General features: G+C 50.4%; 1 protein-coding gene across 2 annotated transcripts in view; it reads left to right on the top strand.

Annotated features, from left to right (window-relative positions):
• Positions 1 to 17,131, top strand: part of LOC135222702 (cytoplasmic tRNA 2-thiolation protein 2-like) — a 56,568-nt gene that overhangs the window by 20,202 nt on the left and 19,235 nt on the right. For both annotated transcript variants that reach the window (XM_064260889.1, XM_064260888.1), the window contains one exon: positions 9,280 to 9,408. In XM_064260889.1, coding sequence (XP_064116959.1) covers positions 9,280 to 9,408 — 129 coding nt within the window. The remainder of the gene's footprint in view (positions 1 to 9,279; positions 9,409 to 17,131) is intronic.

Genomic DNA, 17,131 nt, shown 5'->3' with positions numbered 1-17,131 from the left:
AGATGCAACTCGGTATTTGCCTCCCACTACTTAAAAGACGTCAGGGTGACTTATGAAGTGTTTTTCTCTTGGACCTTATGTATCAGCGGATACCGTGCTGGGACAGGGAGCTGGTACTGATCCTTAAATAATATTGTTTTTAACTAAAAGATTGTTTGGTTTTAAGTTTTTAATGGTCGTTTGAAAGGATGTTGGGGGGTTAACTCCTTTCAATCGTAGTACTAACCCCGGTATTAGGATCAGGTGATCGGGATCGGTGTTATGCTCCTTAATGATGCCATATGGCAAGGTGGTTTTGTCCATGTAAGTGGATAGGACCCCATTGACAAAGATCCTTAGGTTCTGTCGAGTAAGTGGATAAGACCCCATCGACAGACCATCAAGAACTCTTAGCATGAGGTCACTACCTCGCTGAGGCTCTTGAGGCGATGTAAGCTCCTAGGCAGTAGCTATGAAGTCTTTCGCCGACACAGGTAGGAACCAAGGTTTCTTATATTTTTGTTACCTACAACGTATGTTGTTCCCTGTCTATTCAGTAATTAGCTGTCTCTTACCCTCTGCCAAAGGTACCAATCAGCTAAGTATATATCTGCCAGGGAAGTTGAATGTATAAAAATGATATTGTCATGATACAGTAAAGTTTTATACATACTTACCTGGCAGATATATACTATTAAATGGCCCACCCAGCCTCCCCTCAGGAGACAGGTGGAAGAGAAAGTCTGTCTTAGAAAATGGGATGGTTCCTAGTTCTGCCACCCAGTGGCAGTGGCGGTAGATCACCTGACCTACCTGTAGCGTGTGCCGCGCAATTCGAATTTCTGTCGGGGACGACGGAGTCTATAGCTAAGTATATATCTTCCAGGTAAGTATGTATAAAACTTTATTGTATCATGACAATATCATTTTTAAATAACTTTGTTCAGCAAAGAACGAAACATGCACTCAAGGTCAGGTCACATGAAAATTTTTTTAGGTTTTTGTGGAAGATTTATGCCTCTTCTGGGTAACTTTGCTTGTCCCTCATGATATCCTTCAGGGCATATTATACTTAATTTAAGTTTCTGAATTAAAGGAATTAAAGTGAAACCAAAAGCTGCTGGTAGGTTCAGTAAACTTTTATTGTATGTTCTAGATGTGCCTAAAAATGTTTAAACATTGCTTTTACCTTTTGTAGTATTTGTCTGCACTAGACAATGTATTTTATTACAGTGTTTATTGTTTTACATATATATATTTTTATACTTTTCCTTTTATGGTGTTAGGTGTGGAGTGAGTTTTCTCTATTCCCACTCCTATGCACTTTCTGTCTGAACTATCACATCTAGGTCTTCATCTATTTCGTATTTCCATGATATCTCCCCCACCACCTCTCCTCCACAGCTCAGTACAGTGTTCATTGATTCTAAACTTTGAATGAGTTTTTATTATCAGCCTTTCATCTTTTTTGAAGCAGTGAATTTTTTATACATTCCCATGTATTAATATGCAGTTTTGTCACTGTCTAAGGCATGATGCCTATCTACACCCAATGTTTTGTACTTAAAGGATTGATCTAAGATTTGACTTTCTCAGGCAGCTTAATTTTCTGCAAAATGAAAGAATAGAATCATTCAAGATGAAAATACTGCCTTTTCTTATTTTACATTTACTTGGGTGAAGCAACTAAAAATTTTTTGTTCCGACACGGCATACAAACTTGAGGTCCTTTTACAATAGGAAAGGTACTAGCGGCAGCTGGATAGGTCGTAAGCTTTCGAGGGGTTCAAGGGGTTCGGTAGTTAACTGCTTGTCCGACAGGCGCGCGCTGCTCGCGCGACTGGGAGGTAAACAAATCTCTTTTGCTTTCGGCCTCACAGCGAGTAGACGTGTGTGTTCGACGCTCTCTGCCCGCTTCTCGTCGTTTGCTTTCCCTTGAGTATATGGTTGTGTTTGTGTTGAGTAATCATTGTAAGTACAATCATTTCCTCTTTATTTCATCAATTGTGAGTTATTTGATCAATTATGGAGTCTCCACGCCCCGCTACCCTCCGGAGATTGTGCCCGGGTACGAAGGGCGTAAATGCGGTAAGTTCCGCTCGTTTCCTGAAATTGATCCACATATTTTGTGTGCTCGGTGTCGGGGCCGCGAATGTACCCGAGCCGAGCCCTGTGAAGTGTGTATGTCTTGGTCGGAGGCGCAGTGGGGCTTGTACGAAGGTAGGAAGAAGCGGAAGGCCTGCAAAGGAGTCGTCGGAAAGCTCTCCGCGACTCCTTTGGTTACGGACACTTCGTCTTCTTTCCTGCCGCCCGCTCAGCTCCCACGTTTGGCGCCTTCCCCTTCGGGGGGGGTTTCTAGGTCCTTCTGCTCACTCGATCTGTCGAGTGTTGGGAGGAGGGCGCGAGATACCCCGATGTTGAGTTGTACTCTGAGTCCTCTATCCGTTCGTCTACATCGCACGGACGGGTAGAGGATCCTGCTAATCACCCGACCTTTGCTTCCTCAGGTGCTGTTGCCGCAAGGAACGACCTCGGACAGGTGTGGGCATCGTTGGGTCTGCAGGGCGTGCCGAGTGTCCAGGGGCTGCTCTACCATCTCGCTGGCTCTGTGGCGGTCACGCATGTACGGTGACGACCACTACCACGACCCTTTCAACTCCTGGCTATGCTTCACCTCCTCACCTGGTGTATACCCCGCACGCGGTCTCTGTTACTCCTCCCACTACATCGGTGCAGGGGCCAGTCGCCGTACCACGGGGGAGTGTGATGCCGCCGCCTGGGTTTGCCGTGCTGCCATCGACCGGACTTTGTGTGCCCGAAGAGCTCGCCCTGGACTCCCACCAGTACCTAGGATGTCTGTGCCGCTGGTCCGTCCACTCTGGTCTTGCCTGTACAGCCTGCCGTACCTGCCCACCGCCGCTGTTTACGGACGTGATGTTGCCGACCACTGCTGCCGTTCCTGATCTGTTCTGCCGTCTCCACTGCTGTTCCTGTGATGCCTGCACCTGCTGACGTTGTTCCTGTTCGTGGCGCCGCTGCTCCCGATGCCGATCTGTTTGGACAGGTGCGTCCGGGCCTGTTGCTTCGGCAACAGCAGCCCCGCTCCGCCCTGGATGACAGATCTGACATCGGTCCTGAGGAAGCTGACGAAGAAGAAGAAGAAGAGGAGGAAGGTGTCGTCGTCGTCTTCATTGTCTTCTTCGTCGTCGTCTTCGTCTGCCGCCTCTTCCCCTTCTTCTTCTAAGGCTCCCCCGCCTAAGAAGAAGAAGGTCGCCTCCTCCCCCCTAAGAAGTCTCCTTCGGGAGCTTCTAAGGGCGGCCCGTCTCGCTCCGGTGAGACGGGGGGTTCTTCCACTGGTCACCCTGCTCCTTCGGGGGCAGGACCCGTCTCTTCTTCCGCAACACCGGCACTTCCTCGCCTGCTGTTAGTGGTTCGACCACGGCAGCAGGATCCGTCTCGGCCTCTCGTTCGCGAGAGGTACCGAGTGTACGGTCGCCTACCAGCGACCGTGCAGCTAGGAACCAGACCTCTGAGCCAGCTCAGCGTCAGGTTCACGGGCACGGAGCGGAAGACTGGTGACAGCCGCTCACGCGACTCTCACCAGACCAGCTCTCGCTCTCGCGGCGATCAGCTGGCTACCCGGGCTGACGTGACGGTCCACGACCGGCCACGGGGCTGAGGCTGGGAAAGAGGTCCCCCCGTTCGCCGGCGGACCAGCGACGTGACGCGCCGTGAGGATACGCACCGGTCTCACCGTGACAGTGGAGCTCGCCGGTCGCCTGACCGTCACTCTCACAGAGAGCGATCGGGTTACGGCGACCAGCACCAGCTCTTCTGACACGAGACCGGGGGGGCGCTGTTTCTCAGTCCAGCCGTTCTCCACAGCGAGATGGCTCGACAGGCCTGCAGCTCGATCGCCACCGCGGGTTGACCGATCGCCTGCAGTCTTTCCAAGCCCACTGGTTCTGCCAGCGAGCGAGGAGGGAGCGTCAGGTCTGCCTCTCCCATACCTTCAACCTCCTCGGGTTACACCGGGAGGGGCGAGGTATTGAGGAGTGATCGTGGGAGGGGTGCGCCCCTCAGGATCCCACCACGACGTCCTACGTACCAGGCACGGTTCTCGGACCGGCCAGGGTCGTATGCACAAGTGGCTGGAGGAGACCGAGAGGGGTCTGTCGCTGTTCCCCCCTCGAGGGGGGAGGGTCTCGGGAGCTGCTCCTGTTCGAGGGACTGGACGGTCCTACTCCGCAGGATGCAGTCACTCCTGAGATTCAGAGGAACTTTGCCGAGGTAATTGCGCTGATTCGTCAGCACAACGACCTCGGGGAAGGATCGCCGTTCCCACCATCCGAGCCCACGTCCCGGCTCGAGTCGTTCTGGGGCCCGAAGAGGGAACCCAGGACCGACGGTGGGTTTGCCGCGTTCTGAGCTTGCCGACTCAGTGCTGGACCAGTAGAAATCTCTTGTCTCCGGGCAAGACGGTTCTCTCAAGTCTGGCAGGTCGAGCAAGCTGCTTCCACCTCCTATGCTGCGACAGGCGCGTTTTTTTACGTGCCATCTGAGGACCCGATGCCGCCCAAACAGGTGAACCCGGAGTTAGCCAGGCTAACGCCGGGTGTGTCTCTGCAGCAGCTCCTGTCCGAGAACCTATGGTTCTCGCAGCAAGAGGCACTCGGCCTGGAATCCACTGCCATGGCAGCTTTCCAGGCCGTCTCCTGGATAGATCTGTGGTCCCTCACAGTATCTAAGGTCGCAGCCAACTCCGGGGGAATTTCTCCCGAAGATGACTCGGCCTTTAGGAGGACTTTGCCAGTCTGGGGAAGAGCCATCTCCTTCCTTGCCCACCACAGACGGGTGAACCTGTGGGCCAACCTGGTTCTCCGACGTAGGGACGCTGTCCTTACTCGAGTTTCCAGGGCGGCTGGGCGTGAAGCGGCATTGGGACTCCGCAACGGACCTTTACGGAGTTCCACGTCTCTCTTCCCAGGAGAGATGGTGGACGCTGCGGTGGACAGACGGCGCACTGACGACAGTGACCGTCTGGTTCACCAGGCAGTTTCGAAGGCTTCTGGGCAGCCTCGAACTGCGGCCAAGCCAAAGAGCTCGGCTAGCGCTTCCACGGTGGCTAAGACGGTAGTCGCGTCGAAGCCCCGGGGAGAGACTCTGTCTTCTTCGACTTCTGCAAAGGGGAGCCGTAACCAGCCCTCCTTCTCCCGAGGAGGCTCTGGGAAGAAGTCGAAGAAAGGGGGGAAACGCTAGGGACGGCGTTCCCCCTCACCTGCTGCCTGGCCGGAAGTGGGGGGGTGCCTGGCCAGCCATTGGGCGGGAACTTGGCAGCGCTACGGCGCCGAGACCTGGATTGTAGATGTCCTTCGGGAGGGATATCTATTACCCTTCGAATCTCGGCCACCCCTCACCTCCAACCCGGTCCAACAGCAGTCGTACGTTCCAGGGTCATCGTAAGGACGTAGCATTGAGACAGGAGATCAAGACCATGCTGAGCAAGAGAGCTGTAGAAATCGTCACGGATCAGTCACCGGGCTTTTACAGTCGACTCTTCCTGGTGGAAAAGTCTATGGGAGGCTGGCGCCCGGTGATAGATCTCTCTCCCCTGAATCGGTTCGTTCGCCAGACCCGGTTCACGATGGAGACGCACGTTCCGTGCTCGACTCCATCAGGGAGAACGATTTCATGCTTTTCAGTGGACTTGAAGGATGCGTATTTCCAAATACCCATTCATCAGTCCTCCAGAAAGTACCTCCGCTTCATCCTCGACGGGACGGGACGGTGTACCAGTTCAGGGCACTTTGTTTCGGTCTCTCAACCGCCCCACAGGTGTTCACGCGAGTGTTCACTCTGGTGTCTGCTTGGGCCCATTCGCACGGGATACGTCTGATGAGGTATCTCGACAATTGGCTAGTCCTGGCGAGTTGCTACAGGACAGGGATCGACTACTCGAGTTCTGTCGCGATCTGGGGATCGTTGTGAACTTCGAGAAGTCCGATCTCGAGCCCAAGCAGAGGATGAAGTACCTGGGTATGCTGATCGACACGGTAGCAGGGCGATGTCTTCCCCGCAGACTCGCGGATCAGCAGATTCAGGGAGGCAGCCAACCAGTTCCTGTCTCGGCAGGAACAGGTAGCTCAGCGATGGCAAGTCGTGATCGACACCTGTCGTCACTCGAGAAGTTAGTCCCTCACGGGCGTCTTCACCTGCGGTCTCTTCAGTGGAGACTAAAGGAGAGTTGGTCACAGGCGACGGATCCCCCAAGCTTTCCAGTGTCACTGACACCGGAGGTGAGGCAGGACCTAGCCTGGTGGCTGGACGACAGGAACCTCTTAAGAGGAGTGCCTCTGCGCACTCCCCCCCCGGACATGCAGCTGTTCTCAGACGCATCGACCGAGGGATGGGGCGCACACCTGGAGGAGTTGCTGACTTCAGGAGTGTGGGACGAGAACGACAAGCACCTTCACATCAATGTACTGGAACTCAAGGCAGCATTTCTCGCTCTCCAAGAGTTCCAGGACGCTTGATGGGACACTCAGTGGTGTTGATGTGCGACAACACCACGGTAGTGGCCTACGTCAACAAACAGGGGGGCCTAGTGTCTCTCCCGTTGTCCCACCAGTTGACCCCGGCAGGTGCACGAGTGGGCCGAGGCACACTCAATAGAGCTTGTCGGCACGCTACATTCCAGGGAAGAGGAATGTAAGTAGCAGACACGCTCAGCCGTCGGGATCAGGTGATAGGGACCGAGTGGTCTCTACACCAGGACGTGGCGGAAAGGCTCTTCGACCTGTGGGGGCGACCAGTCGTGGATCTGTTCGCCACCCGGCACAACAGAAAGCTTCAGGTTTTCTTCTCAGCCGTGCCGGACCCATGGGCAGCTGCAGAGGACGCTCTTCAACACCCGTGGGACAACCTCTTCGTCTATGCCTTTCCCCCGTTCAGCCTGATTCGCAAGGTGATCAGTCGAGCACTGGTCACCCCGAATCTCAGGATGATCCTGGTGGCTCCCAAATGGCCACAGGCCATTTGGTATACCGGACCTGCTGGCTCCTTCTCGCAGGAGAAACCGAGAGAGATTCCCCCTTGGCACAACCTTCTCGCCCAGCCACACGTCGAGCGGTACCACCGAGCAGTCCAGTCCCTACGACTTCACGGCTGGCTGTTATCCACCATCTCTTTGCGAACGAGAGGCTTTTCTCGTAGCGCAGCAACAGAGATGGGCTGGAAAACGTCCGTCAGTCCTCTGCAGCTGTGTACCAGGGAAGTGGGCCGTCTTCTGTGGTTGGTGTCGTAGACGGGGTCTATCTCCTCTCAGAGCCACTCTTCAGCAGGTAGCGGATTTCCTCTTGTTTCTTCGCCGAGAGAAGCTCCTCTCGGTCCCCACAGTCAAGGATACAGAGCCGCCCTGGCTCTCGTCCTGAAACTGAGGGGATTGGACATCTCGAACTCGTTCGAGATCTCCTTGCTTATGAGGAGCTTCGAAAGGTCTTGCCCACCCAGGGAACTCAGGCCCCACCCCCTGCGTGGGATGTGACTCTCGTCCTTAGGAGTTGACTCGAACACCATTCGAGCCACTCCGAGAGTCGTCAGACAGGGATCTGACCCTCAAGACCCTCTTCTTGCTGGCCCTGGCATCGGCGAAGAGAGTAGGGGAACTTCATGGTCTTTCCTATGATGTACGACACTCCAGGGATGGGGATCTGTGACGCTCGGATTTCGTCCCGAACTTCGTTGCGAAGACTCAGAAACCGTCGGTCCCTGACGACAGGTTCGAGTCTTTCACGATTCCCTCCCTAATGGACTTCACCGATAATGATGCGGATGAGATGCTGCTTTGTCCTGTGAGGGGCGCTACGCGCTATCTGAAGAAAACTCGACACCTCAGGCCTGAGTGTCGACGCCTCTTCGTTAGCACCGGGGTAACCAAGAAAGAAGTATCCAAGAACACTCTTTCATTCTGGCTGTGTGAGGTCATCAGGAGGGCGTATGAGGCTGATGGTAGTGACGACATCCGTACGTCCCGTCTGAGAGCTCACGAAGTCAGAAGTATTGGCCCCTCGTTGGCGTTTCGTAAGAACTTCTCCGTGGCGCAGGTCCTGAAGGCAGGTGTCTGGTCTAACCAGACTACCTTCACCTCCTTCTACCTTCGGGATATTGCACAGGTCCTTGGATACCTTTTCCTTGGGACTCGTGGTGGCTGCTCAACAAGTTGTGTAGCTAACCAGACCCTCGCAGGCTGAAACAGCATCGAGTTCTGGTGTGACTGTGTGGATGGATGTGTGATGAGTGAGTGACTGGCTCTCTCTTCCCATCTTTTCCTCCTCCTCTACCTGTGGGCAGAGGGCCACGGTCGTCACTACGCTGGATGAGGACGAGATGCAGGTGAGCTATATGACAGAGCCCCATCCTATCCCTTTCACTAGGGATAGGAGCAGAATATCCACCACTTCCTCCTACAAGGGGGGGAAGTGGATGCCTACAAGAGACAACCCATGACTTTATATTTGCTCCTGTACAGGAACAAGTTCTTACATTGCTGGTACGAAGAGATACGCTTGCCTCTCTCTTAGTACTTGGTCCAAGAGGTCTGACCATTGATCCTGCGGTGCACACCCCGATCAATCGGACAGAGGCTTGGATCCCCCCTCCCTCGCTCTTACGACCAGGGAGGCTTCCAAGGTTGGGCGAACACCAGTCTGTTCACAAAAGACTCAGATTCACCCACCAAGAAGTGAGTCTTCCTATTGTAAAAGGACCGAAGGTTTGTATGCCAGTGTCGGAACAAATGACAATTTGTCCAAAATTGCATTTTTCCTAACTATACAAACCTGAGGTCCTTTTACACATAGTCCCACCTATGCCACCCCTCACTCTGCAGTTTTTGCTTGGGCCAAAAGCAAAAGTGATTTGTTTACCCCTCCCAGTCGCTGCGCGCGCGCCTGTCGGACAAGCAGTTAACTACCGAACCTTGTTGTTTCGAAAGCTTACGACCTATCCAGCTGCCGCTAGTACCTTTCCTATTGTAAAAGGACCTCAGGTTTGTATAGTTAGGAAAAATGCAATTTTGGACAAATTGTCATTTTAATTACAAAAGAAATGTAATTTTATTTTCATATTTGCTCATATGCTCTTACTCTGCTAGTTTTCAGGAGTTACTGTATATTCTATCTTAATTAGATGATATTTAAGCACTATATTGTTATAATCATTTAAGTCTGCTACATCAGATAGATATTGTACATTACATAATTTTTTATTATGTATATAATTTATGTAGTTTCAATTCAACAGCATTTTAAAGCACGGCATAAAGACACGGAGGTATATCGTCCCATGAGAGAACTGTTGCAGAATGAAATTCAGTATTACAATGATCTTCACGACATACTGGCAGTACAAGCTCCAAGTCTGAAATATAAGGTGAGTCTTCATTGTAGGTTTATCTTTGAGGAATAGGAAAGTTAGAATGTTTTGAGATCTTGTCAAAAATTATTTACCGCACTTTAAACAATTCTAGGTGGTGTATTTTCTTGACCAAGAGTGAAAGTTTTGGGATGATTGATAATTAATACAATATTTATTTTAAAAGCAAGCATTGATTGCCTTTCAGGAGGTATTTCAGTTGGTGTATAAACTCTCTAGGATACTTTAGCAATTAAATTTTTAATCGATTAAAGACCTTTGACCCAAATTCAGCATTTGAACTTTTTAATCACAATTTCGAGTCACATTAGAAACTTTTGGAAAGTACTCATCAATGACAGTGTACAAATATGAATATAATAGGATCTCAACATTTTAATTTACATTTTGTTCATGCAACTTACCTGTCAGATATATATATAGCTGATAATTTCCGACACCGACAGAATTTAAAACTTACGACACACGTAGTGGGAGTCAGGTGGTTAGTACCCATTCCCGCCGCTGGGAGGCGGGTATCAGGAATCATTCCCATTTTCTATTCATAATTTTTCTGTCGCCGGTGTTGTGAACATCTGTTTACAGCACCTCCGTCTGGATTTGGAAACTTTTTGCTACTTGAGTATCCCTTTTGGTTCTTTTTTTTGGATTAATTGATTGGATCGGTGGCTAGGCACACGTTATTAGTGGATTGATTTGATTTTGGTTTGGACTTTTCTTGGAATAATATGTCAGGGTCTAGTACAGCTAGCGCTAGGTTCTGCTCTAGAACTGATTGTAGAGGTAGGCTACTGAAAGCTTCAGTAGACCCACATACGGTATGTAAGAGTTACAGGGAGCATGAATGTGTGTATGAAAGCCGTTGCAAGGAGTGCGAAAGACTAACAGATTCTGAGTGGAAGGGCTATGAGACCTATCTTAGGAAACTTGAAAAGGATAGGTTAAGGAGGTCTTCCTCCAGGAGTGTTCAGGCGTTCAAGATATTAATGTTTCTCCTGTTAACCCTCCTTCTGTTAATGCTCCTAACCCGTAGTTTTTGCCTCCGGCCCCCTGAAACAGTGTCGTAGAAAGTAATACTTTTATCCTTAATATTGGAGTCGATTCGTAATCTAGAATCAAAAGTGTTGGCTCTTGAGAGCAAAAGTGACGTGCAAAAGTGCAGTGATACCCCTTGTGTAGTGGAGGGTGCGTCAGATCGGCCTCGTTTCGCCTCTAGGCCTGGACCTCTGCTTGACTCCCACGGACCTGGGGAGGGAGCATGTCGAAAGCCGAAGGAGGGTTACAAGGAACCCACCGATCTGACGTGCCTTCGGCAGTTACTGATGAAAATCCCCAGACTGCCAGGGAGCGTGCGCGTGCACGCCTCCTCAAGGAGTGTTTTTTCGTCATCGGAGGCTTCATCCCCACGTAAGGGTGGAGTTCTCAAGGTGGCTTCACGTCCGCGTAAAAGGACGGCGCGTAATTTTTGTTACGCTTCAACGTCCTAGTTTCTCCGCTTTTGCGATCTTCGCCTGACAGTGCGTTCGCTGCTTTTCCGCCGCAGAAAAGGCGTAGAGAGTCTTCGGACTTGGATTCAGTTAGCTCGTGTGAGCGATACAGTCGCTCCAGAGCTCGGGAAGAGGCCGTACCTGGGAGGAGGAGGAGGGGGGCGTCCCCTCGCCGCTCTCCTGCTCACAGGATCAGTCCCTCCCCAGAGCAGGAAGATTCGCCTAACAAGAGAATGATTCAGTCACTGCAGCAGCAACTTCAGGACGCTCTTGCTGCTAGAGAGGCTCTTCCGCGTCGTAGGAAGGATGAGAAGCTTCCTGTGAAGAAGTCAAGACCCGCTCTTTCTCCTCGCTCGCCTCTCTCTTCGTTCGAGTCTCCCTCTAGAGTTCGTTCTGCTCCCCAGCAGCTCTCTAGAGGAGGTGAGAAGTTCGCTTCTCGCTCTCAGGATGATATACTCCCGCTCTCAAGTCTTCGCATGTTCGCAAGCGAGTGATGGACGCTGAGCGCGCTTCTGTGCAAGTGGAGCTCGCTTCAGGTGCCGCCAACGCGCACCTGTTGTGGATAAACGTGCACCAGTGAGCGGCAGCCGCTCGCTGACTGACGCGGCGGCGCGCACCAGTGGAAGCCAAGCATGCACTAGTGGAACGCTCGGTGCGCGCCAGTGGACGCCAAGCGTGTGTTGGTAGATGTCGAGCGCGCACCTGTCGGCGCCAAACGTGCGGATTCGGACGCCAAGCGCGCGCTGGTAGACACCAGTTCCTCACCGATGCAAGTTCAGGTGGATGAAGGAACCCTTCCTGGTCGTCAGTTTTCTTCAGAGTTTCCTCCTACTTCTCAGTTTTCTGAGGAAGGAGTTAGCGATGATTTAGTAGAAGCAGAGGAAGAACAGCAAACAGCTACTGTCTCATCGGACTATAAAGTTTTGATGCGTCTGCTACAGTCGGAGTTCGGAGAAACTTTTCAACCGGAGCCCCTCGTACTCCTCCTTCTCAATTTTCTTCTTTTAAGGCAACGAAGGCATCGGGGTTCATTAAAATGAAGAAGTCGCTTTCCACGAAGCAAGCGTTCCGGAAAGTCAATGAGTGGATGGAAGAAGAATAAAGCGTCAGGAAAGTCCTCTTTAGCTTTACCGCCTTCAAGACTCTGCGGTAAAGGAGGCATGTGGTATGAGACAGGAGAGGGACATAGGCGTTAAACTACCAGCCTCTGCTCAAGGTGACTTTGAGCATCGTAGACGCCTCCAGAAGAGCCCTTCTGTCTTCATCAAAAGTCACGTGGACCCATAACGAAGTTCGACTTTCACCTAAAAGGCTCTTCGGACGGCTAGAAGGTCTTCAACTTTCTTGACTGGTGTCTTGGAGTTTTAGATGCCAGGTCAAGGAGTTCTGATACTATTAGTTCTGGGGGAGCTGTCCAGCGTACTTTCTTGTATGGACAAGGCCGTCAGGGATGGTTCTGAGGAGTTGGCTACGCACTTTAGCTCGGGGATTCTCAAGAAGAGAGCGCTCTTTTGTAACTTCACGGCCAAATCCGTCTCTCCAACGCAAAAAGGCGGACTTGCTCTTCGCTCCTTTCTCAGACCATCTCTTCCCCCAGGCTATGGTTAAGGACATAGCTTCAAGCCTTCAGGAAAAGGCAACGCAAGATCTTCTGGCTCAGTCTTCTAGAAGGCCAGCAGCTGCTTCATCTTCTGGAGCTTCGTTTGCCAAGAAATCGAAGCCCTTTCGTGCTGGACCTTCCTCGAAAGCAGCCTCCCGAGGAAGAGGCTCTTCCAGAGGAAAAACCCCTGCTCCGTCAAAGAGTAGGAAGTGATTCGGAAGTCCTTCAGACGCCGGTAGGAGCCAGGCTTCTCGATTCGCGAGAGCCTGGGAAGAGAGAGATGCCGACCCTTGGTCGCTGGATGTCGTGAGGAAAGGGTACAGGATCCCGTTCTTGAAGTCGGCCCCCCGCTATCCTCAACACCAAAGGATTTGTCTCCCTCTTATCGAGGAGAGAAGCAGAAAGTGCTTTTCGATCTGCTGGAACAAATGATCGAGAAGCAAGCGGTGGAACAGGTCTTCGACCTGAATCACCAGGGTTTTACAACCGCCTGTTCCTGGTGCCGAAACATTCGGGGGGTGGCGACCCGTCCTCGATGTCAGCAGTCTAAATTCTCTTTGTGATAAGAAGAAATTCAAGATGGAGACGACTCAATCGGTGCTGTCAGCTTTGAGACCGGGGGATTGGATGGTCTCACTGGACCTCCAAGACGCGTATTTTCACGTCCCCATCCATTCCCAATCAAGGAAAATACTGCGATTTGTCCTGAAGGGAAGGTATTCCAATTCAGGGCACTTTTTGCTCTCGGTCTGACCACAGCGCCGATGGTTTTCACCATTCTAATGAAGAACGTGGCAAGGCTGCTTCATTTGGAGAATATACGGATCTCTCTCTACCTAGACGACTGCTTATTCGAGCTTCATCGCGGGAACTGGTGGTCTGGAGGACCTGCACACGACCATGACGTTAGCAAAGTCCCTGGGGCTTCTGTAAACCTCGAAAAGTCGCATTTGACTCCGTCTCAATCTTTAGTCCTATCTGGTATTCAGATGGACTCAGTGGCTTTTCGGGCTTTTCCGTCCCAGGGGGGGCGACAACTTCAATGCTTGGAGAAAGTGGCGACCTTTCTGGGGAAGGAAACATGCTCGGTGAGGGAATGGATGAGTTTGCTGGGGACCATTTCCTCACTGGAGAAGTTTGTTTCTCTGGAAGGCTCCACCTCAGACCTCTTCAATTCTTCCTAGCCAACAGTTGGAAGAACAAGCAAGATCTGGAGGCGATCTTGTGCTTAACGAGAGAGGTGAAGGATCACCTAAGTTGGTGGTCAGATCCTCGGAAGCTCGCAGAAGGGCTCTCCCTCAAACTTCGGAACCCCGACCTAGTGTTGTTTTCCGACGCGTCGTCCACGGGTTGGGGGAGCACACATAGAGGGAAAGAAGTGTCGGGCACCTGGAGAGGGGAACAGGTGTCCTGGCACATCAATCTGAAAGAGCTGTCAGCCATTTATCTGGCTCTCAGGTTTTTCCAGGAAGAAGTATCCGGCAAAGTCGTTCAGATCAATTCGGACAACACCACGCGCTGGCATACTAAGAAATCAAGGGGAACTCACTCGCTTCTCTGTTTGCCATCGCAAAGGAAACTCCTGTTGTGGGCAAAAAGCGCAAGAAGTCACGATCCTGACAAGGTTCGTGTCAGGAGTACAGAATGTTCGGGCGGACCTTCTCAGTCGGCGAGGACAGCTGTTGCCGACAGAGTGGACCCTTCACCAAGAGGTTTGCCAGTCGCTGTGGAACCTGTGGGCTGTCCACAGGTGGATGTCTTCGCAACGTCCAGGACGAGAAGACTTCAACTCTATTGCTCCCCAGTTTCTGGACCCGGGAGCAGTCGCAGTAGACGCCCTACTTTGGAGTTGGTCGGGCCTAGACACATACGCTTTTCCCCCGCTCAAGATCTCGGGGAAAGTGATGAGGGAAGTTTGCGGGCATCGGAAGGAGCCCGAGGATGACACTCATCGCCCCTTCTGGCCGGCAGCCGACTGGTTTCACAGAGGTGATGTCCTTCCTGGTAGACTTTCCGAGGACTCTTCCCTTAAGGAAAGATCTACTCAGACAGCCCACTTCGAGAGGTACCACAAAAAAACCTCCCCGCTCTGAGTCTGACTGCGTTCAGACTATCAAGAAGTTGGCCAGAGCGAGGGGTTTTTCAAGACCTGTGGCGAAGGCGATTGCCACCGCAAGGAGGCCCTCCTCGATCGCTATGTACCAATCGAAGTGGGCTGTCTTCAGATCCTGGTGCAGGAAAGAAGGGCATTTCCTCCACCACAACCTCTGTGAGCCAGATAGCTGACTTCCTTCTTCATCTGAGAGAAGAAGTGAAGTTGGCTGTTCCAACTATTAAAGGCTACAGGAGCGTGCTTTCTGTAGTCTTTAGACACAGAGGACTCGATTTGTCTAATAATAGGGACATTCATGATCTCATTAGATCATTCGAGACTAGGAAGGTAGTCCAGCCTAAAGTACCCTCATGGAACTTGGATGTGGTACTCAAATATTTGATGTCGAGTAACTTCGAACCGCTTCATTCAGTTATCTTTCAGGAATCTGACGAAGAAAACGATCTTCCTAACCGCTCTGGCGACGGCGAAGAGGGTTAGCGAAATTCAGGCCATTATTGACAAGCAGATCGGCTTTTCAGAAAGTAGTGCGGTGTGTTTATTTAAGTACCCATGTCTTAGCAAAGAACGAGAATCCTTCCAACCGTGGCCGAGGTCCTTTGAAATCAAAGGGTTGGCAGATATAGTTGGGAACGAACGTGAGAGATCCTGTGTCCTGTCAGGGCTTCTAAAGTTCTATCTGCAAAGAACTAAAGCTTGCAGAGGTTCATCGGACAATTTGTGGTGTTCAGTGAGGAAACCTGATCTTCCTAGTCGAAAAACGCACTGGCGTTCTTCATCAGAATACGATTCAAGAAGCGCCATAATAAGTGTAGTGACAGTGATTTAAAGCTTCTGAAAGTAAAAGCTCACGAAGTGAGAGCTATTGCTACTTCGGTAGCCTTTCACAAAAAATATGGCTCTCAAAGATATTTTGAATGCCACATTTTGGAGAAGCAATTCGGTGTTTCGCTCACACTACCTGCGGGAGGTGAAAGTGACATACGAAAATTGCTTCTCCCTCGGACCATACATTGCTGCAGACACTGTTTTTTGGGGGCAGGAGGTAACAACTCATCCTATCCTTTAGGGATTAGGGGGGTTTTTAATTTGTGTTTATGGTTGTGGTGACCGCCTGGGGCGGGTCTCCCTTCCATTAGCTTAGTTAAGTGGGATACCTTTGGTAAACTAAGCCAGGTGGTGGTATTTTTGTCTCGTTGCCCTCATTAGTATGGTCCATGGTTCTAGTCACGTCGTGGTCTCGCCCCTAGTTGACAGATCTCTGGAGTGCACCAGCTTCATAGGTCTCTACCTTGCTGGCAACTCTAGTAGCACAAGCAGACTTACGTGGCAGTAATCACGAAGCCAGCTATGCTAACAGGTAAGGAATCAAGATATCAATTATCTGCCACATATGTGTTTCCTAAATCCTCTATCTGTCTCTCCCACCACCAAAGGTGGGATTCAGCTATATATATCTGACAGGTAAGTTGCATGAACAAAATGATATTGTAATGATACAATTAAGTTTGTTCATACTTACCTGGCAGATATATATAATTAAGTACCCGCCCACCTCCCCTCAGGAGACAGTGGAAATAAAAATTATGAATAGAAATGGGAATGATTCCTGATTACCGCCTCCCAGCGGAATGGGTACTAACCACCTGACTCCCACTACGTGGTGTCGTAAGTTTTAAATTCTGTCGGTGTCGGAAATTATCAGCTATATATATATCTGCCAGGTAAGTATGAACAAACTTAATTGTATCATTACAATATCATATTTTTTCCTAAAGAGTTTAGATACATGCAGAAAGCACCACTTTAATCATTCCACTATTGACTGGTGATGGATATTCACATTAAAGTGTTTGAAATAATATTATTAGTATTCAGATGAACCCTATTCTTATGGAACAAATTTCCAAAGAATATGGTGATCATTGGAAATAAGTAACTTGAGGTAAAGGGAAATACAGAAAGAAGAGAGATCACTTATTAAGAAAGAAATTTCCTAAGTTAAATTAATAAATAAATAAATGAAAGTAATAAAATTATTACAATGCAAAGAGAAATGTATTAGGGTAGTGATGCATTGCATGTTTGCTTGAACTTTTGAAGTTCCAATTTGTTCATGAAACTTACCTGACAGATATATATATAGCTGTATTCTCTGAAGTCCGACAGAATTTCAAAATTCGCGGCACACGCAGTGGGCGGCCAGGTGGTAGTACCCATTCCCGCCGTGGGAGGCGGATATCAGGAACTATTCCCATTTTCTATTCATATTTTTTCTGTCGCCGGTCGGTAAACAACTGTTTACAGACCTCCGCCTAGGATTTTGAAAACTTCATTAGCCGCTTAAGTATCCTAATTATTCTTTCGATTATTAACTTGGATTTGTGGCTAGGCATACGCTATCGTAAATTTTTTCATTGCATTTGATGTCTGAAGCTAGTTAGCCTAGTTTCAGACTTTGTTGTCTGCATGGTAAGGTGAGGCTACCGGAACTTTCGGTAGACACTCGCTTAGTATATA

The sequence above is a fragment of the Macrobrachium nipponense genome, chromosome 8, assembly GCF_015104395.2.
Source record: "Macrobrachium nipponense isolate FS-2020 chromosome 8, ASM1510439v2, whole genome shotgun sequence".
In the NCBI taxonomy this organism is placed as follows: domain Eukaryota; kingdom Metazoa; phylum Arthropoda; class Malacostraca; order Decapoda; family Palaemonidae; genus Macrobrachium; species Macrobrachium nipponense.
This window is presented reverse-complemented; position numbering and strand designations above follow the sequence as displayed.